The sequence below is a fragment of the Microcaecilia unicolor genome, chromosome 3 (assembly GCF_901765095.1).
Source record: "Microcaecilia unicolor chromosome 3, aMicUni1.1, whole genome shotgun sequence".
NCBI classification, from domain to species: Eukaryota; Metazoa; Chordata; class Amphibia; order Gymnophiona; family Siphonopidae; genus Microcaecilia; species Microcaecilia unicolor.
This window is the reverse complement of record NC_044033.1, coordinates 224,906,692-224,932,664: the sequence shown is the minus strand read 5'-3', so window position 1 is coordinate 224,932,664 and position 25,973 is coordinate 224,906,692. Positions and strand designations below refer to the sequence as shown.

General features: G+C 41.5%; 1 protein-coding gene across 1 annotated transcript; it reads left to right on the top strand.

The window, feature by feature from the left end:
- The first annotated feature begins 394 nt into the window (after positions 1 to 394).
- On the top strand, positions 395 to 25,645 carry LOC115464424 (vomeronasal type-2 receptor 26-like). Its single transcript, XM_030194808.1, has 5 exons — positions 395 to 568; positions 7,177 to 7,965; positions 17,516 to 17,743; positions 21,613 to 21,739; positions 24,750 to 25,645. The coding sequence occupies exons 1-5, from the start codon at positions 410 to 412 to the stop codon at positions 25,643 to 25,645; spliced, it is 2,199 nt and encodes a 732-aa protein (XP_030050668.1). The 5' UTR covers positions 395 to 409.
- The last annotated feature ends 328 nt before the right edge of the window (positions 25,646 to 25,973 follow it).

The window sequence follows — 25,973 nt, the reverse complement described above, 5'->3', positions numbered from 1 at the left end:
CATTGTAGCCCTAGAGCATGACAGGTACCTGCTGAAAATAAGAAAAACATGGGAGAAGATAGAGAGAGAGAGAGAGAGGAAAGAAATGTGCTTATTTTGTGCTAAACCTGGAGTGTGCACTTCTCCATCATGTTAGCAGACAAATATGTAACAAACTCATTTTTTCAACCCTAATCTTAACCTATTTCACTCATAGTTACTACCAATGTCTGTTTCTGTATTTTTTTTTTAGTTTGATGCTAATTTCATACTATCTGTCATTTATTATCTTTAAAGTCCTGCCTCATTGTACTATTATAACTTCCTGGCCTTTGTGTCTGCGGTGGAGGAGATTAACAACAGCTTGGAGCTCTTACCCAACCTCACACTGGGGTTCCACGTTTACAACCCTTACAACAATTTATTCATAATGTATACAGCTGCCATGAATATATTTTCAGGAATGGACACCGGGATCCCAAATTACAGCTGCAAAACCTCTGGACCACTGGGTGCTGTCATTGAAGGTATTTCAGCTGATCAATCGATTGAGTTTTCCAGCTTGTCCAGGATATACCACTACCCACAGGTCAGGGGATATTTTAATTTTACTTCACACCTTCACCATCCAGCACCACCTCTCTGTCTCTTTCTCCACCATCCAGTATTGTCTCATCTCTCCTCCCCATACCACCTCCATCTATTATTGCCTGTTTTTCTGCCTCTCTCCTCCCATCCAGCATTGTCCCATCTCTCCCTCCCCACCACCACCACCATCCTGAATTCCCCCATGTCTATCCCTTTCTTCTCCCCCTCCCACTCATTCACTCATTTAGTTTCTGACTCTTCTGCCAGACCCATTGCTTCTCCAAGTCTCCATGGCAGTGGCAGCACTGGCAAATTGAAGGAAGGCACGTGAGCACTGTTCTATGCATTCTACAGCTGGCTCTGTCAGTCCCAGAAACAGTAAGTTTACACCTTGGCAGCAGTTGTTCCCTGGAACAGGATCCTCAGTCAGTGCCTTGTTTGCCAGAATTGGTTGTATGGCTGTTTATTTTATTCTTTTTTGTCTTGGTGTTCAGTTAGATTAATTCACCTTTGTTTCCAGGAAGTTTAACTCATGCTGTGTTATACTTTGGTTTGTTTCATTCAGGAAAATTAATGAGTTGCTGTAAAAATTTGTAACCAAACTACTGCTGTGCACACTACGGCTACAGGAAGTTACATCAACTCTGAAGTAACTTCCTGTTTCTGGGACCATCAATGGCACACATAGGGCAGTGCCCCTGTTCTTGCCTTCTGTTTGTTGATGCTGTTCTTGCCTTGCAGGCCTCAAGAAGCAGCAGGCAACAGGCCAGTTGACCAATAAGTGAATAAGTGGGATGGGGAGAGAAAATGGAGACAGACAGGGTGGTGATAGTTGAGAGAAGGGGGGGGGGGGGGGAGAGATGGGACCATGCTGGATGGTTGGGGATGGAGAGAGAGAGAGACTGAAGTTTGATGCAGACCCAGCAAGCCAATTAGTCTGACCAATAAATGAGCAATCAAATAAGTGGGTCATCAGCAGGGAGAGGAAGGCCTGCGTCAGGTCTTCATATAATTTTTGTTGAGTGGTTGTGACAAATAAAGCCCTAACTGGTTGATAGATGGACCTCTGAATGGATTTCTTCTTGTGCCTTTCTTTTTGGCCGTCTCCATTCCCACTTATCCCAAAATGTAAACAGAATTTAAACATTTTGGACCAGATTCTATATATGGTACCAAAGAAATCGGCAATTTATACATTATGCACAGTAGGCCATTCCATGACTAAAGTTTAGACACAGCCATTTATATCAACTAAAACCTGGTGTAAATGTCCATATTTAGGCATGGATTGGACATATTCTGTAACACTGTGTAAAACGTTTTTAGGAATGCCCACAAACCACTTATGCCCCTCCTATGGTCACACCCCCTTTTGAGATCAGTGTGGTCCAATTTACATGCATCACTTTATAGAATATGCTTAGTGAGCTATGCGCATAAATCCTAATGAGTGCGAATTAGTACCAAAATTGGTTGTTAGCATCCAATTATCACATCTGATAATTTTCTTAGAAGTCTCTCATGAGGAACTTTGTCAAAAGATTTCTGTAAATCTAGATACATTACATCAACTGGCTCACCTTTATGCACATGTTCATTCATGCCTTCATAGAAATGAAGCAATTTTGTGAGGCAAGACCTCCCATGGCTGAATCCATGCTGACTCTGCCCCATTAAACCATGTTTGTCTACATGTTCTATGATTTTATTCTTTAAAATAGTTTCCATTATTTTACCCAGCACTGAAGTCGGGCTTTCCAGTCTGTAATTACCAGTATCACCCATGGAACCCTTTTTAAAAATCAGCATCACATTGGTCACTCTCCAGTCCTCAGGTACTATGGATGATTTTAAGGACAGGTTGCAGATCACCAGTAGCAGATAAGCAATTTCATGTTTCAGTTCTTTCAATACCCTGGGGCTTATACCATCTATTCCAGGTGATTTATCACTTTTTAACTTGTCAATTTGGCTCAGTACATCTTCCAAGTTCACCAAACTTTCTTTCAGTTCCTCTGCATCGTCACCCCTGAAAACCATTTTCAGTACATGTAGATCTCTTACATCTTCTTCTGTAAAGACTGAAGTAAAAAATTAATTCAATCTCTCTGCTCTGGCCTTGTCCTCCCTGAGCATTCCTTTTATTCCTTCCTGATCTAACAGTCCCACAGATTCCCTCACTGGCTTCCTGTTTCTGATATACCTGAAAAAAGTGTTACTGTCAATTTTCATCTCTGCGGCAAGTTTTTTCTTCATGAGTGCTTTGTATCTGGCTTGACAGTGCTTATGTTGCTTCTTATTTTCTTCATTTGAATCCTTTTTCCATTTTTTGAATGATGTTCTTTTGGCTCTAACAGCCTCTTTCATCTCACCTTTTAACCAGTCTGGCTGTCATTTGCTCTTTTTTTCTACCTTTGTTAATACGTGGAATAGTCTGGGCTTCCACGATGGTATTTTTAAACAACATCCACGCTGGAGTCCTAACCTATACAGATGACCATTTCAGTTTCTTTTTAACCATTTTCCTCATTTTGTCATAGTCACCCTTTTGAAAATTAAAAACTGCTACAGTAGATTTCCTTAGTTTCTTCACTCCAGATATCAGCTCAAATTTGATCATATTATGATCACTGTTTCCCAGCGGATTCAACACCATTACCTCTCATACTATGCCCTGCATTCCACTAAAGATTAGATCCAAAATAGCTCCCCCTCTTGTCGGTTCCTGGACCAGTTGCTCTGAGAAACAATCATTTATTACATCTAGAAATTTTATTTCCCTATCACTCCCTGATGTAACATTTATCAAGTCAATATTAGGCTAATTGAAATCACCCATTATTATAATGTTGCCCAATTTGGCAGCTTCCTAATTTCTGTAAACATATTTTCATCTGTCTGTTTGTTCTGTCCTGGCGGACAGTAGTACAGCTCTACCCAGTGGCGTACCAGGGGCAGCGCGGTGGAGGCGGTCCGCCACGGGTGTCAGTGGGTGGGTGGGGGGGTGCTCCACCCTCGCTGCTCCCACTCAAAGGGCCACTGGTGCTGCAGTCCCCACTGCCTACCAGCTCCATCGAGAGATGACAGCCCTCTTCTCCTGCCACCACCCTGCCTTTAAAAACAAAATCTGTGAAGCAGCGTCGCAGGCAGCGCCTTGCGTTTGCCCTGCGTGTAAAAGAAGCAAATTGCCTCGTCATTGTTGGGCCTTCCCTCACTGTGTGCCGCCCTCCTCTGACGTAACTTCCTATTTTCATGAGGGCGGGACACAGTGAGGGAAGGCCCAACGATGGCGAGGTGATTTGCCTCTTTTACACGCAGGGCAGATGCGAGGCACTGCCTGCAATGCCGCTTCACAGATTTTTTTTAAAGGCAGATTGGTGGCAGGAGAAGAGGGCTGTCATCTGTTGACAGAGCTGGTAGGCAGGTTGGGTCGGGGGCTCAAAAGGGAGTGGAGGACTGGAGTGGGGCGGGGAGGGGGTCTCAGATGGGAGAAGGGGACTGGGGTGGGGAGGGGGTCTCAGATGGGAGAAGGAGACTGGGGTGGGGAGGGAAAGAGGACTGGGGTGGGGTGGATTGGGGTGACCCAGATGGGAGAAGGGGACTGGAGTGGGGTGGGATGGGGAGGGGAGGGGGGTCTCAGATGGGAGAAGGGGACTGGGGTGGAGGGGTCTCAGATGGGAGAAGGGGACTGGGGAGGGGTGGGGGGTCTCAGATGGGAGAAGGGGACTGGGGTGGGGACTGGAACTGGGGCCTGAGAAGGGGCCATGCGAGAAAATGGGGGCCATGCCTGGGGCTGGTGGGAAAATGGGTCTGGGGCTGAAAAGGAGGTCCCTAATGCAAGGTATGTGGATGAAGGGGGCTGGAACTGGGGACTGAAAAAGAAGGTAGGTGGGATAAGGGGGCTAGTACTGGAACTGGGGGCTGAAAAGGGGCAGGGGCTGAAACTGTGGGGCCGGGGGCTGAAAAGGGGACAGGGAGAAGTGGCTGGGGCTGAAGCTCGGGACTGGTGAGAGAAAAGGGCTGGGGCTGAAACTGTGGACTGGTGGGATACTGGAGCTGAAACTTAGGGCTGAAAAGGGGGGGCAGGTGGGAGATGTGGGCTGCGGCTAGAACTAGGGGCATGTGGGATAAGGGGGCTGGAACTGGGGGCTGAAAAAATAGGCAGAGAGAGAGAGAGGGGATAGATCCTGGATGGAAGGGGGAGCGAGAGGGAGTGCAGACCCTGGATGGATGGGAGAGGGAGGGCAAATGGTGGATTGAAGGGGCAGAGAGAAAGGGCAGACAGTGGATGGAAAGGATAGAAAGGGCAGACAGTGAATGGAAGGGGGGAGAGAGAGGGCAGACAGGGGCAGATGGTGGATGGAAGGGGCAGAGATAGAGGGCAGATGTGCATGGAAGGGGCAGGGAGGGAGGGTAGACATTGAATGGAGGGGACAGCAGAGAGGGCAGACACTGGATGGCAGAGAGAGAGCGAAGACAGATGCTGGATGGAAGGAAGACAGTGAAAAGAAGATGAGGAAAGCAGAAACCAGAGACAACAAACTGTAAATAAAATTTATTTTTTTATTTTTTTTGCTTTAGGATAAAGTAGCATTGTAGCTGTGTTAATAAATGTTTATAATAGAACATGTAAATAAGGTAATCTTTTTTTAAAACTAATTTTAATAAATTTTGACTACTTTCGGAGAACAAAACCCATTTCCTCAGGTCAGGATAGGATACTGTAACAGCACTATACTGTATTGACCTGAGGAAGAAGGTTTTGGCCTCTGAAAGCTAAATGTATTAGTCCAATAAATTGGTATTATTTTATTTTCTATATTTGTTTTATTTCTATTTGTTAATTTGTGAAGTGGTGATTGGTATTTGTTAGTTTTTTTTTCAAATTTACATCTGCTGTCTTTATATTTTGCACAGTACTAGGGGACATTTTCTGTTTCTGTGATGTTGCATTGTATGCAGAGTCTGGCATCTTGGGGGTTCAGTTTAATTTTTGTCTAAATAGAAAGTTTATGATAACTTATTCTATAGTGGATTAGGGTGTATCTGTGTTTGTGAAAAAGACATGGCTTTCAGTTGGCATTGACTGTGCAGGATCGACGATCTGTACTATTCTGTCTGGTTTTGTTTTACAATAGGTGAATTGATGTTCTAGTGCTCATACTAGATGCTTTCCTTTTCCTTGTGTGACTCGTAGAAATTACTGCTTATGGTATGGTAGAATTGCTCTATAGGTCCTGAGTTTTTTGTATTCTCGATATGCCTAGTACTGGATTTTGGAGGGGGGTGTTAAAAAATGACCAGCCCTGGGTATCAACTACCCTAGGTACGTCACTGGCTCTACTAGTATATTCCTGCCCTTCATACCTGGAATTTCTATCCACAAGAATTCCACACTGCTATCTGTTTCATGTAGAATGTTTATTTTGTTTGACTCAGTTCTCTCTTTAACATATAGCGCTACCCCCACCTCCTCCGATTTGATCCACTCTATCATTGTGATATAGTTTGTACCTTGCTAACACAGTGTCCTATTGATTGTCTTCCTTCCACCAGGTCTCTGAAATGCCTATTATATCTATCTGTTCATGAAAATGCTATCCTGTAGGATCTGGGATTTTAGCTTTTTACCTAGGAGGCCAAGGGGCCCTTTTACTAAGTTGCATAGGCGCCCAATGTGCGTCAATTTGGAGTTACTGCCCGGCTAACATGTGGCCCGTGCGGTAATTTTATTTTTGACGTGCATCCGCTACGCGTCCCAGAAAAATATTTTATTTTCTGGCGTGCGGCAAAAATCGGCCGGTAGCTCCGACTTGACACGCGTAGGTAATTACCACACGGTTAACGTGAGAGACCTTATCACTAAGTCACTGGCTGGCAGTAAAGTCTCAGACCCAAAATGGATGCACGCCAATTTTTATTTTGCCACACATCCATTTTCGGCAAAAATTATAAAAGGCATTTTTTACAGGTGCGCTGAAAAATGGATCTGCCTGCAACCAAAACACGCGCCTACACTAGCGCAGGCCATTTTTTGGCGCACCTTAGTAAAAGGGCCCCCAAATTTGGCTTCCAGAACCTGCCTCCCACATTTTCCTATGTCATTGGTACCCACTAAGGCAGCCGGCTCCTCCTCAGCACTATCTAAAATCCTATGTAGGTGTCGAGTGAGGTCTGACACCTTCAAACCAGGCAAGCAAGTGACCAGGCAATCCTCAGGTCCACCAGCCACCCAGATAGATATATGCCTAATAATGGAATCGCCAACTACAATAGTCGTCCTAACCCTTTCCATCCTGGAGAGAAGCTCCTGGAGGCAAATGCCTTTCTTTATCTGATTGACTTTAAGGAAAAGAAGCAACCAGAATATAAAATGAAAATGAATGAATAAGAAAAAAAATAAAACAAAAAAACATTTTCTGTGCATAGCATTCTTTTGCTCTGCTTTGTCTCCAGATTTTCTAATACTTCGTACCAGTTGGTTTTGTCATCCAATGCTTTTTCTCCTCCACTCTGTACATTATAATTATGTTCTACATACTTGATATGTGAATGAAATGTGATCTTATGACTAGGATGGTGATGAATTCAGTCTTTTATTTTCAACAGATCAGTTACATCTCAGGGAATCTTGTCATGAGTGACACAGTTAAGTTTCCTTATTTTTACCGGACTGTCCCCAGTGAGCTGCACCTCTGTGCTGGGATAGTCAAAGTTTTGAAGCATTTTGGCTGGACCTGGGTTGGTATCCTTGCATCCAATGATGAAAACAGCATGAGGGCTGTGCAGATCCTGAAAAAAGAGATTGAGCAGAGTGGAGGTTGCATTGAATTCATAGAAACCTTCAGTCAGTCCACTTTACTCTTCCTTCAAAATATAGATAATATTTCCAACACCATCATTACATCTTCAACTAAAGTGATTATTTTGTACTGTAACAGAGACTATACAGAGCATATAAGATATACAAACATTTTGGAAGCACCTGGAAAGGTCTGGATCATCACAGCTGAATGGTTATTTATCATACCCTCATACAATGTTAATAGGAAAAACACCTTAGCTTTCACTGTGGGAAGGAAGAATATTCCAAGCTTTCACAAATTTGTTCGTGAGGTGAATCCTGCTCTGTTTCCAAGTGATTTATTGATCGAGACATGGTGGAAGGACCTGTGTAACCACCAGTGCCCCAAGAGCATCCAGAGATCCTGCAGCAGTGATGAAACATCTGACTACCTCTTACATTGTGATATTGTAAATTCTGCAAATAGTTATAACGTATACAGTGCTGTGTACGCTCTGGCACATGCACTTCATGACATGATCTCTTCTAGATCTGGAAATACCAACCCGTGGAGTGGGGAAAGTGAGAGCGTTTTGGGTTTTGTACCGTGGAAGGTAAGATCCTTTGACAGAGGAATGTTATTTTCAGAAAGAAGTGATGGTCAATAATTGCAGGTTGCAGTGACGTCTGTATACTCACACAGATGCTTCCTGTCCACTGACAGAGACATGCACCAATTTGAAAGATAATAGTGGAATGTAAAGCTTATATATAAATTATGAGGGTAGTATTAATTGCACAGCTGTCAGAGTTTTTTTTAAATTGCTTTATTTACAAACTAGTAAAAAAGCCCCGTTTCTGATGCAAATGAAACGGGGGCTAGCAATGTTTTCTTCTGTGTGCATGTGGGAGTGTGTGTGTCCCTGCCCTCTGGCCTCTCTCCCCTCCCCCCTCTGAGTCCTTCACTGTTACAGAGCCAGCGATTTGATTTCGTGCTTTGCTGTCCCCTCCCCCCTCTGAATCCTTCACTGTTACAGAGCCAGAGATTTGATTTCTTGCTCTGCTGTTTTCCTTCACTGACTGTGTTACAGAGAGGGCGGAGCAGACACTCATAGGGAAACCGGATATCTCGCCCCCTTCACACTTCCGGCTGGAGGCTTCATAGAACGTTGGTGTTGCCTTTTATATAGAGAGATTACTTCCACAGCAAGTGCATCTTTTTTCAATTTGTCAAAACATCTGCATCATATAACAGAAGTCTTCTAGTTAAAACATTGCACAACAGTATGAATTTGCCAACCAATATTAACAAATAGCCACATTTTTCCACTTTGTATCCTTTTTGTCTTTTCCTTCCCCATCTTACCACTCCCCCACCAAACTCCATGAAAGACTCCTTCGTTCTTCCCTGCTGTAAGTTTACTCTACAGCAGAGTCAGGTGGTTAATATTCAAATCTCACCCCCCTCCCCCAAATCAAACCCATCTGATAGTAAATCTTCTATCTGACAGCGTCTGAGTTCCAATAGTCACATGATCAACTTCCTTCATAACCGCTGCTTTACTGATTTAACAGGAGACTCCATGCCCATTGTGATAGCATCCCCTCTCCCCCCAAACTAGTGCCCTGATCATTTGAATTTGCAGCATCTTGAACAATTGGAAAAACAAGGATCGTGCAATTTATATCACACTCATTGTCGGTTTAATCATGAATTGTTAACGAGTGTGACTTCTGGGCAAACTGGATGGACCACTCAGGTATTTATCTGCTGTCATTTACTGTCTTACTATGATAGTCATTTTTCCTTTGAGTAATCAAGGAGGATTCCTGTGTAAGTCAATTTCCCGAAATTCACTTCCTGCTAAAGACAAGCAATTTTCTAAAGAGTAATTTCTCCCCCTTACACAAACTGGGCATCCTTGCCAAACCATGAAATAATTGAACTAATGAGCCTTTTGATATCTTAACACCTATCAAGTGGCCCAAGTAATGGGCCAGCAGCCTCTAATTCACGAGCCTCTCCACAGGACCAGAACAGATATCCCAGGGAGGCCTGATCTTGTCAGCATGTCAAACATTGCCCAAGTTTAGCAATGCTAACTCGAAAAGCTTGCTTTAGGGAGATATAGAGACATAGCAAGAATTTATACTGTTGTTTTTGTAAAGATATTAAAAAATAAGTCACTCTAAATATTTTTCATTAACAATGTAATGTGTCCGTTGTGATGCCACATTCTCTTTTTTTTTTTATATATTTATTTATAAACCTTTTGAGATACATAATATTCAAAACAGAATAATATTACAGATTTGCAAACTTTCTTTCAATATCAAATACAAATAAGGCAAATTGACTATATACCCATCGTCCACAATAATTAAGAAATGATCCAAGATTCATAGAAAATCAAACTCAAAAATTCAAATAAAGCAAGAGCCGCGCTAGACTCCATAGATTCACTCCTAAGTGCTATACAGTGTTCATTCGGGTCTAAACTTTCACAATTATACTCTCTTTACTTTTCAAAAACACATCCAACTGATTAGGTTCAAAAAATTGATATTGTTTAGTGTGGTACAAAATCCTACACACACAAGGAAATTTCAAAAGAAAATTGACCCCCAGGGCTATTGCCCTTGGGCGCAAAGCAAGAAATAATTTACGACGTTTTTGAGTTTCCCTGGACAAATCCGGGAAAACTCTTATTTTTGAACCTAAAAATAAAGAATTCAAGTGTCTTAAGGATAACCTAAGTACTGCATCTCGGTCCAACTCTAGTGCAAAAGTCACTAACAAAGTAGTCCTTTGCGTGACCACCTCCAAAGAAGATTCCAGAAACTCCGTTAAATTCAATGCATTCTGAGGGTCTAGGTTTCCTGGGACTTGCCCAGCAATCTGAATATAATATGCCCTTGTAATTGGTGGCAGTGAGTTTTCGGTCATTCCCAGAATATCAGTAAGATATTTCTTAACCATCTGTACAGGAGAGAAAATAGGCGATTTTGGAAAATTAATCATACGAAGGTTAAGTCTTTTGGATTGATTTTCCAAATATTCCATGCGTCTGAGAGCAAAATTCCTTTCTTTAATTAGTGTTTGATCCACAAGTTGCATTTGTTCAACTTTTTGAGAAAGAATCTTTACTTCAGTTGCATGAGAGTCATTAATTTGAAATTGTTTGAGAGCAGACTGTGCCAAAACTTTGATAGTTTCATTATTCTTTGAAATACCTGATTGTAAGGCAAAGAGAGTTGTGGAGTTCAGTTCCCAAAGTGACTCTAAGGTCACTACAGCTGGTTTCTCAAACTGCCCTACATTAAATTCCAGGGGAGCCGCTTGAACGACTTGTTCCAGGATACTCACTGTTGCAGAATCCACAACAGTCGCTGTTTTCTGCTCTGGAATCACTGGTTGTTCAGGAGATGGCCTCTGTGCTGCCGTCGAGTTCCCTCCCTGCTCGCTCCCTTCACCACTTTGGGCTGAGGCTGCAGGACTCGGCTGGAAGCGCTCACTTCCTGGTTGAGGGGGCGCTGCACGAAAGACAGGGCTTAAGGAAGCCCCGTCGACACTGTCGGTTAGCTCCGAAGCGCTAGCACCAGCAACAGGGGTGGAAGTCGATGGAGTTCCGGGCGTTATTCCGAAGCGCTCGAGTGTCGGCTGGGAGAGCGGGGGCTTTGCGCCAGGGTCTGAGGGAAAGTCCCTGACTTTCCCACGTCGCTTGCCCATCGCAACAACGGGCAAGGTAACTCCCTCCAGCTCTACTCTGATGCCGCTAGAGACGCGTCCGTAGCGCAAGTTCAAACCGTCGCCATCTTGGGAATAGCCGTGATGCCACATTCTCGTAGTCTCCCAAAGGTTTACACTTCCCTTTCTCAGTAACAATACCCCTTATCACTAACATCCTTCCAGTTTCCAGATCACTACATTTCATCTTATCAGCCTGGGCTCAAAACTAAGATTTCCCATCAAAGGAAGCAATGGCATGATCTGGAGACCATTCTCCCTGCCCACCTCTTTGCCACTGCTTTTGACTCCTAACCCTGTCCTTTTATCCCCACCTCTTTATTCCCTTGCCTCTTAGTTGTTCTGTCTGTTTACCTGTCTTATTTAGATTGTAAGCTCTTTGAGCAGGGACTGTTTTTTTTTTTTGTTGTTTTCATTCTTCCTTTCTATCCCGGGAAGAATTGCCCCTCTCCCACAATGGACATGTGTCCAAATGGACGAGGGGAGTCTCCCAGAAGGCTTAAAATATATTCCTCTAACATGACCTCTTTCATCTGACTCCTGATATCTGTGAATATCAATAGATGAGTAAGGGTCCTACCCATAACTAATTTAGGCTCAGGAGGTTAAGCATCCTGCTAGTCATTATTTAAAAAGGAGAGAAGACAGATAGCAAGGATAATTACCTTTATTATAGCTTACCACAATAACACCGCAGGATCAGGAATACAAGCAGATGGGTGTACGGACGGACAGCACTTCGTGTAGCAGGTCAAAAGGTCTTCTAAAACTCTCAGTTTTTACCCTCTCGTATATACAATTTCGTATATACATAGAAAACCAATGCATTCCATTGACTCTAATGTAAATTCCAAACTGGCTGACCACAATCTTGCTCACAGGAACGTCTCCCTCCCCTCTTGGACAGCTAGTTCCCTATTTTCTTTGCACCTGGCATGACTCACTCATTTCTCAACTTGTTTTTCTAACTTATAGTAGAGAAAATTCCACTTTGTAACAGATACAGCTTCCATCTTGTGCTGAAATCCTCCATTTTGTTTCCATATCTCCTGACCTAACTTTTCCAATTTAAGTCATTCAGGCCTTATCCTAAGCTTGATAACTACACTTGGCTTTACCATCAGGCCTCAATCTGGGCTAACAACTAGGCCATACTATTCCAGTAAGCTCCTAGCTCTTGTACTAGCTATTTCATTATTGACTTTACCAGGATTTCTATATAGGCTCAGCCCTCCACCATTCCAGTGGGGGGGGTCTCTGGCTGTACCATAATTATACATTGTCTATGGTGTACAGTGCTGCATATGCCTTGTAGCGCTATAGAAGTGATAAGTAGTAGTAGTAGTATCACATGCTGGTTATGATATGTCCTAAACTGCCAACCTGGAGCATGTAACAGATTGATGTGCTCTTAATCCAGTCTTTAATATTTCTCATGTTGCACACTATATTATATTTCTTAATTTCCAGCAGGGCCAAACTACCTCTCCCAATTGCATTAGATAACTTCTGAACATTCTGAATATTAGCTCACATGTATTCTCATAATGCGAGAAATCATGGTGGCCATTTGAAAAAGACAGCTGCAAGGGGTAGGAGCAAGTGAGCTTTGGTCCTGCCTCCATCACCCCCCCCCCCCCCACTGGACCACCAGGGGATTGTTGTGTGTGTGTGTGTGGGGGGGGAGTTAGCCGTTTCAAATGGCAGCAGGCTGGGGAAGGGGGAAGAAAGATGACAGGTAGTTTCTGGGGCTTTGGAGGGGGGAGGAATTTTTTTAAAAGGTTATGCAGGTCCATGCCAATATTTAGCCAGGGTGCTGGATGAATATTGGTGGAGAACCACAACAGCTCTGGCAGCCAACCCCACAGATATTAGCCCTCAATATTCAGTGCCAGTGACTGGACAAGGCCTGGCACTGAATATCAGGGGGATATAACCCCTATTCACCTGTACAGTACCCTTGCATGTTTTATCTTTCCCACCTTATTAATTCCCTTATCCCTTATTTGTCCTGTTTGTCCTGATTAGATTGTAAGCTCATTCGAGCAGGGACTGACTCTTCATGTTCAAGTGTATAGCACTGCGTACGTCTAGTAGCACTATAGAAATGATAAGTAGTAGTAGTAGTTTAAAAAGGCCCTGAGTACTTGAAGAACAGGATGACCCTCTAAACACTTCCAAGGACACTAAGGTCCTCCTAAGGATGTGATACCTGCAAGTGAGCCTTCTCTGGAGTAGCCTCCACACTCAGGAATGCACTCCCTGAAAGGCTCCGCTTAACACACGACCATGGGCCCTGTTTACTAAGCCGCACTGTAGGCACATTAACATTTTAGCATGCGCTAATGCTAGAGACACTGTACAGCTATAAATTTACAGCCTGCTTCACTGACACAGACTACTCAGTAATTACTGTGGATTCTTTTGGATTCATATTAGATAAACGAAACCTTTATTAGAGGAGCTAAAATCTACAATGATTAAGATATATACAATGGTTAAGACATACACAATGATTAGCTATATACACAATTATTATACCACTGGTCTCTACATCTAAGCAATGCTAAAAGTTCTTAGATCAGGAAAAGAAGCAAACAATCTTTACACTATATAAACAACATCACTGGTCCTTACATCATCCAGGCTCTTAACATCAGCTGGGGGGGGGGGGGCATTACAGCGAAAGCCAGGAACTTCTTGGACCAGGAACAAGTCCTCTGCACAGTATGCACGTTACTCACAGATGAGCTCCCAATGTCACTGAAACAAAACTCCCCTTTTTATTAGGCTTTGAACTCATGTTCAGAGCTAAGGAAAATAATAGAATGCTTCTCTGTTTAGGTAAACAAGCCATACTGTAGGAACATAGTCACATGTTTTCCAAGTCCAGGTGGCCAGGCTGAACTTCCGAAAACAAGTACCGTCCTCCTCTTCACATACCAAATTAGTTAGAGCTGTGCCTTATCTTCTGCATTCCAACTTATTTTCACACAATCAAAGTTAAACAGAATTACTTCTAATCAACAATACAGACCCCGAGTGCACTGGTCGGTCAAGACAGAGTTCAAAAACAATCTTTAAAATTCACTTTTATTACATTCGGTCCTTGATTTTCAACTCTGTCTGAACGACAGTCCATACATAAGTTATTACTCTACATCAGGTAAAACAATAAAAAAAAAGGGAACAAGACAGATTATACAAATGGATAATATACTGAGCACTAAGTTCAACAAACATATTAAAACTAGTAGGAAGTAAAATTCAAGGGCAAATAGTAATAATGCTGCCCACTAATAACTAACCAAAATTCAATAATACAAATAATACACACTGCTTAGTTGCATTAAACTACACAATTTGCCCATAACAAAAGAGGTCAGTGCACAAGGCAGTATTTGAAATTATTAATCAGGTTGTGGAAGGAATCCACCGGTGAAATTCACCTCCACAAGTGTTGAGAGTTAGTCATCTTGAGCCTTATTCCTTTGTATAAGGGCAAATAAATGTTACAACATGCAAGTAATAAATTATGCTATATTAATTTCTACTAGTAAACTGAGTATAATAAAAAAACACCTTTATCATATTGCAAAATATTAATGTCAGTTCTAATACATTTTACTTTGTCTAAAGTTTCAGCATCAATAGCCTTTGTTATCTCTACACTTGTACTAAAAGCTCCTAACAGTGTATCATACCAAGCTCATTTTACTCTACAATTAAGGCAGTTAAGGTTACTACAGTATGTACACAGGTCTTCATAGGTGTAGTGTTCACACAAGAAGAATATAAACATTTTCTAATAACACATTACATTGGTAGTGTAAACGTCAACAATGTCTGCATTTTTGCATCAACGATGCTGTACTGTCTCTCTGACTTGTGCAAGTCATATTAAACTCATTTGTGTGACAGGACTTCTTTCCATATTTGAGTGTTGTTGACAGTTGCCACAGGACACATCTAGTTAGCTGAACATGTATAATCATCTTGTTGTCAGATTTCACTATGATTCCGTCATCTTCCAATCAGCTTGACCTGACTCTCAGCTGTGAGTCATAAATGTCCATCGGGGGTAATAGCTATACCCAAAGACACCGTAAGAAGAAGGATTACACTGATTCTTACAAAGATCTATGAATAAAGCATATAAATAGATCAGTTATTCTCTAAGATAACACTTATTTGTTGGGACATAAGTCCAATCTTCTGGACCAGATCATTACATAACTGGTCACTACATCTAAGCAATGCTAAGAGTTCTTAGACCAGGAAAAGAAGCAAACAATCTTTACACTATATAAACAACATCATTGGTCCTTACATCATCCTGGCTCTTAACATCAGCTGGGGTTGCTCATTACAGCGATACAGTAATATATTATATATATATATTACTGTAATATATTATATATTACAGTAATATATAGTATAACCATGACATCATTCCATTAGATGTTTCTCACATACATTCAGTATATTGTGCATCTCCACATTCTGTTAGTCTGGACAATAGTGATTTATATACATTATTCATTTGGCGAAGGTATGACGCCTATCTTCATTTTAATTTTTAATTTTTATTCCTTATTTTTTGGACAGTTATTTTAGGCATCTGCTGCATGAGCTGTTTTTTTTCCAATCTATTATACACCACAAGTGAGTAACCTTTTATTGCATAATCTTCTTATTCATATTGCTATTTATTTTTGTTTTTACTTCTAGTTTTTTTTATCATTGCTGGCTTGATATATTTAGTGTTTGATTGCATTCATATTTTTAGGTTTTCCATTTTTAGAGTTGCTCCTTTCAGAAGGTTTCAAATTAGGTATGTGTCCACCACTCCATTTTTATTATTTAATATGTTATACAATATTTTCACATATTTATATATGTTCAAGGTCTAATGCTTTATATCAGTGCCCTTGCTTTGCTGTTTTTATGTATATGTTCTTATATAGATATTTATTATTTATTATACGTCTGTTGGTAATCGTGTACATGTTTATATATATACATTTTTTAAATACATATAAGCGTTTTTGTGATGGGATGATTGATTTATTTATTTATCTGCATTAAGTGGTTTATTTTATGTATACCACATACTTATTTATTCATGTTTAGATTTTACATACATGTATGTACAATATTTTATTATCATTTTATACCTTATACATTATCTATTTGTTCATGAATACAAGAGAAACTTTGGTGGTATGTTGTTTTTATACTTTAAATTTGATATTTTATTTATTATAATTTAATTTGTTTATTGTAGCCCCTGACACAGCCCTTGGTGGGCGAAACACGGCCTGTGTCGGGCAATTTGTTCACATACGGTATCTTCAATAAAATCTTTCTGATGTTATATTGATCTACTGAAAGAAACTCTCCTTTTTGTTAGGCTTAGAACTCATGTTCAGAGCTAAGGAAAATTACAGAATGATTCTCTGTTTAGGTAAACAATCCATACTGTGGGAATGTAGTCACATGTTTTTCAAGTCCAGGTGGCCAGGCTGAACTTCCAAAAACAAGTACCGTCCTCTACTTCACATACCAAATTAGTTAGAGCTGTGTCTTATCTTCTGCATTCCAACTTATTTTCACACAATCAAAGTTAAACAGAATTACTTCTAATCAACAATATAGACCCCGAGTGCACTGGTCAGTCAAGACAGAGTTGAAAAACAATCTTTAAAATTCACTTTTATTACAGACACCCATATATTTCTACGGGTGTCTCTAGTGTTAGTGCATGCTATTTTTTAGCATATGCTAAAAAGTTAGTTCACCCTACATCATAGCTTAGTAAACAGGGCCCTATATCTATTTCAGGAAGCAGATGAAAGCATGGCTTTTCAACCAGGCCTTTTATGGAAGAAGTAACTAACCTGTTACTCTGACACTCCCACACGAGGAGTGATACGGGCTGCACATACTGCAGCAGGACAAGTTTATCCACTCCTACTCTAGCTGCGATAACATTTTATCATCTCTCTGACCTCATGTGCAACTTTCTTTAAATTAGTCACCTTATTTTCTAACTCCTCTTACATTGTAAGTATACCATACTTTGTATTGTTATTTGAATACTTTTACTGTTATAATTGTGTATTGCTTATGTTTGATTTATTCTTACTGTACACCGCCTTGAGTGAATTATTTCAAAAAGATGGTAAATAAATCCTAATAAATAAATAATATGGATATATTTATAGCTATAAATGGAGATATAATAGATAACCATGTACATGCACCTATAATAATTTTCCAGCTGATATCCCTTACATCATGCTGCTTTGAAAAGAAAGCCCCTCCCTACAATGATGAACAAATTGTATGTGCTTGACATTAGGAGTGTATCGCTGCAGTAAGTTCACTAATAAAAATGTTTTGATTCACATTAGCTTCATCGTTATCTGAGGAACCTCCATTTTAAGACTGTCCTTGGAGAAGATATCTTTTTTGATGAGAATGGTGATCTCACCATTGGATATGATATTATAAACAGTGTCTTTCTACCCAATGGGACACGGAGTAATGACATTGTTGGAAGTTATAACCCTTATGCTCCACTAGAGGAGGACTTTACCATCAATGAAAGGGCAATTATGTGGGAGGACTTGTTCAGCCAGGTCAGATATGATGGAAACTACTGAACCATGCATATATCATGCATGTTCTTATAAAACATAAGAATACTAAAGCTGATCACTGTATGCCCATGTCAAGGGAAAACCTGAAACATTATCAAATACATAACAGGAAAAAAAATTATTTATTTCAAATCTCATCACATTGCATACTTATATCTTACTCCTACACACAAAGAAATAATCTTATTAGGGAACTTTATCCCTCAAAAAAGATATATTGTTTTCCTTGCCAGGAGATTAGATATTTACAAGGGAGCCTAAAAATAAAAGTCCCACCCACTTGAGGACAGCAAAAAACAAGCAGACCAGATGAAAAGGTCAAAACAAACGTTTATTGAAATAACATAAATTCAAACTGCCCAACAGAGGCCGTGTTTCGCCCACATTAGGGCTCTATGTGGTGGCAGCAAAAAATATCACGTCGCTTTGACAAAAATCTGCATTACCTCATTATACCAACAAAATCTCCACATACAGCGTCTTCCCAAACAGGAGTCAAAAGCTCCTTCCTCAGAATTAAGCACTCGTTTTTCTCAATAGAAAGATGAAGTCTCATATGTCTTATATCAGCCCTATACATTGCCCTGTTGTAACCATGTGAAAACCAGTTTATCAAATGAATGAATAAATAAATAAAACAAATTATAATTTTTCAACTGAGTCAATTTAGGACCATGACTCCAAAATATGGCCCATAGTCCCTCTGAAGCTTAGCCTTTCAATTTCTATCAATGGGAGCTGTTATTCAGTAATTCAATGAGTATTGTGTGCAATTCTGGTCACCTGCATCTCAAAAAAGATATAATAGAAGAGGTTCAGAGCAAGGAAACTAAAATGTTTAAAGGGATTGAATGACTCTTATTTAAGGAAAGGCTAAAGAGTTTGGGGCTCTTCAGCTTGGAAATAAACAGCTATGAAAAGATGTAATAGAGGCTTCTAAAATTCAGAGTGGTGTGGAACAGTAAATCCAAATCAAATGCTTACTTTTTTAGTAAGTACAAAGAGTAGAGGACATATGTCACGATGGTGACTGTTTCCTTGTTTGTGCTCACCTTGCCCTCTGGTGGCCAGAACCGGTGGCTGCTATGGACTGTCTCATGTTCCAGACTTCAGCCCAGTCCGGTCCGGATCTTCTGGGCTGCCAGACTTGCTTTTCTTGTTTGTGCCTGAACAGCACCCGTAGCTGCCTTGTGATTCCTGCTTCAGCTGCTGATGGGCTTTATTAACCACCTGGAAACTTCTGTGTTTGTCTTTGCATCGTCTAAGGTCCCTGATATGTTGGTGTGCTTTGTTGCACTTCTGCCTAGTCTGGTTTCTTGTCTGAGTTCCTTGTCCGGTTCTAGTTAGTCTGTGTGTAGTTTAGCTTAGGTTTATTGCTTATTTCCTAGGCCCAGATGCACTAAACCTTAACAACCCTTTAATGAAGAAATTCTTAACCGTTGCATGCATTAAAGGCCTTTTTCCGACGAAGCAAGCAGCTAACGAAAATGGAATACAAACGAGAAACTACCATTGTAATGTGGACGATTCGGGATGCACTAACAATACCGACGATTATACTGAATCATTTACCGCGACATATTTAATGTATGGTCAGAGCAGTCGTAAAGGCCAGAGCTGTCATCTCCCCGCTTCCCCCTGCACCATAAAAACCCAAGCTGGCATGTTTAAAAACAAAAGTGAGATAAACAACACAAACACGCTTTCCCCTGCATAAAATCTAAAATCTAAACAAACATCAAAAAAGGATCGGGAGGGGGGAAAGGCGCTCATCAGGAGCGTCCTGTGTGGACGGCCCTGCCCCCACCTGAGGTTGCCGCTGCTCCCCGCTTCTCCCTGTATGAAATAAAAACTCAAAATAAAAATCAAAACTTTTGCAGTGCCGGGCCCCCTCCCTTCCTGTCTCTCTCTTCTCCTTCTCCCACCACTGCTCCGCCTCCCGCCATCCTCCGCCCCATGCCCTGTCCCCCTGAGGTCGTCGTCGCCACTCCCCCCTCCATGTAGGTTGCTTACGTCAGATGAGGGCGTGCCCAGGTCAGGGAAGGAGAGACGTCCTGAAGACGTGTCGATCAGCTGTTGTTATTGCCCGTGCAGCGCCTTCACACAGAGATGAGAGGTGCTGCGCGGGCCCGGTAATGTGGAGGGGGGGCCCGGTGGAGGGCGGAGCGGCACTGACTACCTCAGGGGGGCGGGGCACGGGGGCGGAGGATGGCGGGAGGTGGAGTAGTGGTGGGAGAAGAGAGAGACAGGAAGGGAGGGGGCCCGGCGCTGCAAAAGTTTTGATTTTGATTTTGATTTTTTATTTCATACAGGGAGAAGCGGGGAGCAGCGGCGACCTCGGGCGTGGGGGGGGGGGCAAGGCCGTCCGTACAGTACGCTCCTGATGAGTGCCTTTGCCCCCTCCCGATCCTTTTTTGACATTTGTTAAGAATTTATATTTTATGCAGGGGAAAGCGGGGAGCCACGTGTTTGTGTGTTGTTTTTTTTTTTGTTTTGACATTTGTGGCATGCACAGAGCAGCCAGCATAACGCTTGGCTGCTCTGCGCATGCTTTAGGGGCCAATTACCGACGGGGATTACACCAATTTAACGTATCTTTAATGCATTGTATTTTACAATACCGTACCGAACATTAAAGACTTGTTTTTTTGGTGCATTCTTCGTTTTTAAAAATTCGTTAAGGACTTTTACGTTTTACATTTTTTTTTACGAAAGGTTGATGCATCTGGGCCCTAGTCTTGTTTCTGGTCTGTATTCCTTGTCTAGTTCTTGTTTGTCTGTGTTTCTTTCTTAGTGGCTGCTTGGCAGCTTTCAGTCCTGACTCTTAAGCCTGTCCACTTCCTGCCTAGTGTTGTGTTGTCTGTCTGTGAGTCCTAGCCCAGTATTCTGTCTTGCTTCCCATGTATATTCCTTTCCCTTCTGACCCTCAGTCCCTTTTCAGCCTAGTTGGTATCCAGTTCCTGCCCTGTCCTGTAAGTCCTGCCAGCTGCCTGCATCCAGAGGCTCAACTCCTGGGGAAGGGCGGTCAAGTGCAGGTGAAGTCTAGCTGTTTCTGTCAGAGTTCTACCTTGTCTCTGGTTTGGGGTGGTCCAAGGGCTCACGAACCTAGTTTCTGCCTTGAAAGCCTAACAACATGCTATGAAATTACTAAGCAGTATATTTAAAACAAATAGGATAAAATATTTTTTTCACTAAGGGGCATTAGCGTTTAACACGTGTAAACCATTTACGCGTGTTAAAAATGCTAATGCGCCTATAGCACACCTTAGTAAACATAGGCGTTTGTACAGAGAAGTTATCCATATAAAGTTAGACCTGCTTTTTCTGGGTATAATTTGCTATGTATAGATAAGTTATATGGGTAGTAGATGAGTATTACTTCTATCTACAGAATGTTATGAATGCCCCTGGAATGACCTTGCTCCATTCTTCAGATATGCAGATCAATTTTGGCTATATGTTGACTTAAATGGTCAAAATATATCCATTTGGTGAGGCAACGAGTTTAAACAAAGAGCTTATCTGTCTGAGTCTTATGAGTAGAAGGAAATTCCAAAGTTATTTGAGGAAACAGAGGTATTTCCTCATTCTGTTTAATTAAGATATTAATTTTAAGGGTGACCAGTACAAGAACATTCTTCAACACATTCCCCATCTGAATGACTGATTCCAGGTCAACTTTGTTTCAAAGTTTGTCTATATTTCAATAAAAATAGTGCTCATACCTCACCCCCGTATTCTACTGAATAGCTTGGTAATGAGACAAAAAAACCCGATAAAACCAGCTCTGCATCTGAAAAGTCATAATCCAGTGTTCAACTTTCTCAGATTATTTTCTCAATCCTCAGGCACCTCCGCAGTCTAGATGCAGCCCGAGTTGCCTTCCTGGGTTCAGAAAATTAACCAGGGAAGGAAAGGCCCTCTGCTGTTATGACTGTATTCGCTGTTCAGAAGGCGAAGTCTCCAACCAAACTGGTGAGTGATAAGATGAGGCTGCCTTTGGGCACTGGATATTCATTATTGAGCCTGTATCCAGCCTTAGCAGGCAACATTGTTTAAAAATGTTGGCAGCAATGGCTATTAAAAAAATCAAGGTATTGATCACCAATAAATTTAGTACTCACATAGGTATGTATTATATAAACTATCGGTCCAATATTCAGCACTAATTACAGTAACTGGGTAGAAGGGGTTCCTATAAGATTAACTAGCACTGAATGAATTCTACCAATGTTTTCAACAACCCATAATTGAATATTGCCACTCAAAATCCAGGAAGAGCACTATGGCACTATCCTGTTACTGCCGGGGTGGTCTAGCAGTATAGTCTGGTTTGAGCCTGGACTTACCTGGGCACTATAATATTCAGAAGTGGTGACCAGATAACTTTCCCCATTAACTAAGGACAGGAAAATGGATGTCCTGGGTAGCTATCCACAGGTTAAAAACCACTACTGTGGTGCACATTCAGGCGTCTCACAGTAATTTTCAGACCGGCACGTGCTTCCCATGCGCTAAAAACACATTTAAAGTTTTGGCGCTGGGAGCGTGATTGGGGGCAGATGGTAGGCATGTCCTCGCTAGTCGACTAGTGCTGCTACATTTCCACTCGCCAACCGATTAGCATGAGATTAGCAGGAAGATTTTACTGCCTAGAAAATAGGTGTTGGTAAGTTTCCCTGTGCTATGGGCATACTCTACTCAGGAAATCTTAGTGTAAACTGCTTTACGGGAACATTTGGATTTGAAAAGATGGGGTAGATGAGTAGCAGACAGAAGTAAAAATAATGCAAAATTTCTATCGTTCTTCCAGTGTAAAGTTGTATTGTTACTTCTCACTCCTATTGATATCGGTCAGAACATAAGAGTTGACTATCCAGCTTATAATTGAAAAAGAAAAACGGCTGTATTGCGACCCAAATCGGGAGATAGACGTTTATCTCACAAAAACGAATAAAGTGGTATAATCGAAAGCCGAATTTGGACGTTTTCAACTGCACTCCGTCGCGGATGCGGACAAAGTTGATGGGGGCGTGTCAAAGGCGTGGTGAAGGCGGAACTGGGGCGTGGTTATCGGCCGATCAGAGATAGGCGCCTTTCACCGATAATGGAAAAAAATATGCGTTTTTAGCGAGAATTTAGGGCACTTTTCCTGGACCCTGTTTTTCCACGAATAGGGCCCCAAAAAGTGCCCTAAATGACCAGATGACCACTGGAGGGAGTCGGGGATGCCCTCCCCTGACTCCCCCAGTAGTCACAAACCCCCTCCCACCACAAAAATATGCCGTTTCACAACTTTTTATGTTCACCCTCAAATGTCATACCCACCTCCCTGGCAGCAGTATGCAGGTCACTGGAGCAGTTATTAGGGAGTGCATTGGACGTCAGGCAGGTAGACCCAGGCCCATCCCCCCCCCACCTGTTACACTTGTGCTGGTAAATGGGAGCCCTCCACACCGCCCCCCAAACCCATTGTACCCACATGTTGTTGCCCCCCTTCACCCCTTAGGGCTATAGTAATGGTGTAGACTTGTGGGCGGTGGGTTTTGAGGGGGATTTGGGGTGCTCAACACCCAAGGGAAGGGTACTATGCACCTGGGAGCTCTTTTACCTTTTTTTCTTTTTTTTTGTAAAAGTGCCCCCTAGGGTGCCCGGTTGGTGTCCTGGCATGTGCACTACGAATCCTGGCCCCTCCCACAAACAAATGCCTTGGATTTATTCGTTTTGAGCTGGGCGCTTTCATTTTCCATTATCACTGAAAAACAAAAACGCCCAGCTCACAAATTGTCGAATAAAACATGGACGTCTATTTTTTTCGAAAATACTGTTCGGTCCGCCCCTTCACGGACCCGTTCTTGGAGATAAACGCCCATGGAGATAGACGTTTTTGTTCAATTATGCCCCTCATACTGTGTTAGACCAAAGGTCTGCCTAACCTGGTATCCTCTTCCCAACAGTTGTCAATCCAAATTACAAGTACATAGCAGAATCTCAAAAAGTAGGTAGACTTCATGTCTCTTATTTCCAGGGGTAAGCAGTGGCTTTCCAAAGGTCTACCTTAATAATTGGTTATGGACTTTTCCTCCAGGAATTTGTCTAATCCTTTAAAAACCCAGCTAACTATTTTTGTGAAATCCTCTAGCAAAAAAGTTTCAGAACCTAAATATGCTTTGAGTGAAAAAAAATATTTTTTCCTATTTGTGTCTTAAATGTACTACATACTAATTTTAAGGCATGTCCCCTAGTCTTTGTACTTTTTGAAAGAGTAAACAAGCATTTATAGTTACCTGTTCCTCTCCACTCATGATTTTACAGACCTCTGTCATATTTCCCCTATGCAATTACTTCTTCATGCTGAAGAGCCCTAACATCTTTAAACTTTCCTCATATGAGGTTCAGTCTATTCTTTTAATTTATTTATTTTATTGCATTTGTATCCCACATTTTCCCACGTATTTGCGGGCTCAGTGTGGCTTACAATACATTGTGAATTATGGAAATACGATTTGTTACAACTCGATTATGGGTTACATTGTGAGGAGTTATGTGAAGACAAAGTCAAAGTATCGTTAAGGGGAATAGTACAATGGAAAAGAACAATGGAAGAACAATGGAAACTGATAGGGCAACAATACAATAGCAAGGGAACATTCGGGTATAACATTTTTATCTGTAAATTAAGGTTTAAATGTGATAAAATTATGGGGGATGAGAGTTCAGAAGAGAATGTATTGATGCATTGCTAACAGTGTGTGTGGACTTCATGTGTTTTGATCCATTTAGTCGCCTTTCTCTGTATCTTTTCTAATAATGCTATGAAGCCACAATAATACTATACAATACTTGAGGTGTGGCTGAAAAGGGTTTGGTCCATGGGGGAAATAATTAGGTGCCTAAAAGATGCCTGGGAGGAGCCTATTGTATAAAAGAACGTAGACAACAGATACTATTTGTGAGATAATAAGACAATATTTTTCATTCTCAGATATGGATACATGTATAACATGTCCAGAGGACCAATGGCCCAATCAGAAGAGAGATGCCTGCATCCCAAAAGTAATAACCTTCCTGTCCTATGAAGAGTCTTTGGGGATAACTTTGACTTTCATCATAATTTTCTTCTTTCTCATCACTGCTGTTACTCTGGGAATCTTTATTAACTACCAAGGCACTCCCATAGTGAAAGCCAACAACCGAGGCCTCAGTTACATTCTCCTCATCTCACTCATGCTCTGCTTCCTCTGTTCTTTGATATTCATTGGCCGTCCTGAAAAGGTGACTTGTATTCTCCGACAGATTGTTTTTGGGATCACTTTTTCCATTTCACTTTCTTCAGTATTGGCAAAAACCATCACTGTGGTCATGGCCTTCCAAGCCATCAAACCTGGCAACAAGCTCCGGAAATGGATGGGTTCCAGGGTCTCAAACTCTATAGTCTTTTCCTGTTCCCTTCTTCAGACTCTTCTCTGTCTCATCTGGTTGTGTACTGCTCCCCCCTTCCCATATCTTAATATGAGATCAGAAACTGGAACAATTCTAATTGAATGTAATGAAGGGTCAATCGTTGCATTTTACTGTGTTCTGGGTTATCTAGGATTTTTGGCTGGTACCAGCTTTATTGTAGCTTTGCTAGCAAGAAATCTACCTGACAGTTTCAATGAGGCCAAGTACATCACCTTCAGCATGCTGGTGTTCTGCAGTGTCTGGGTCTCCTTCATTCCAACATACCTGAGCACCAAGGGCAAGTACATGGTGGCAGTGGAGATATTTGCTATCCTGGCCTCCAGTGCTGGACTTCTAGGCTGTATCTTTCTCCCTAAGTGCTACATTATTCTGCTGAGGCCTGAAAGGAACAGCAGAAAATACCTAACTAAAACCTGAAATGATTAAAATTTGTGCAAATGATAGATTAATTTATTATTGTTATCATTTGTTGGGGAAATCCAAAGTCAATGATCTGTGTTTTTGCCAGAAACTGCATCATTGGTCTAGTCCATCCTAAATTTAGCTAAAATACTAACATGGGGGCTTGCTAATTGAATTTTAACTTCCCTTCAATTACATTTTCTGCCTATTTACAACCCAAACTTTTATTGCCTGCTGCTTAGTCTGTCTTCAGGCACCAGTCGTCAATCTTACTTTGAACTTCTTCCATTTTATTTTGGATGGAGAAAGGAAATTTTAACTTCCCTTCACGCTGCAAATAAGT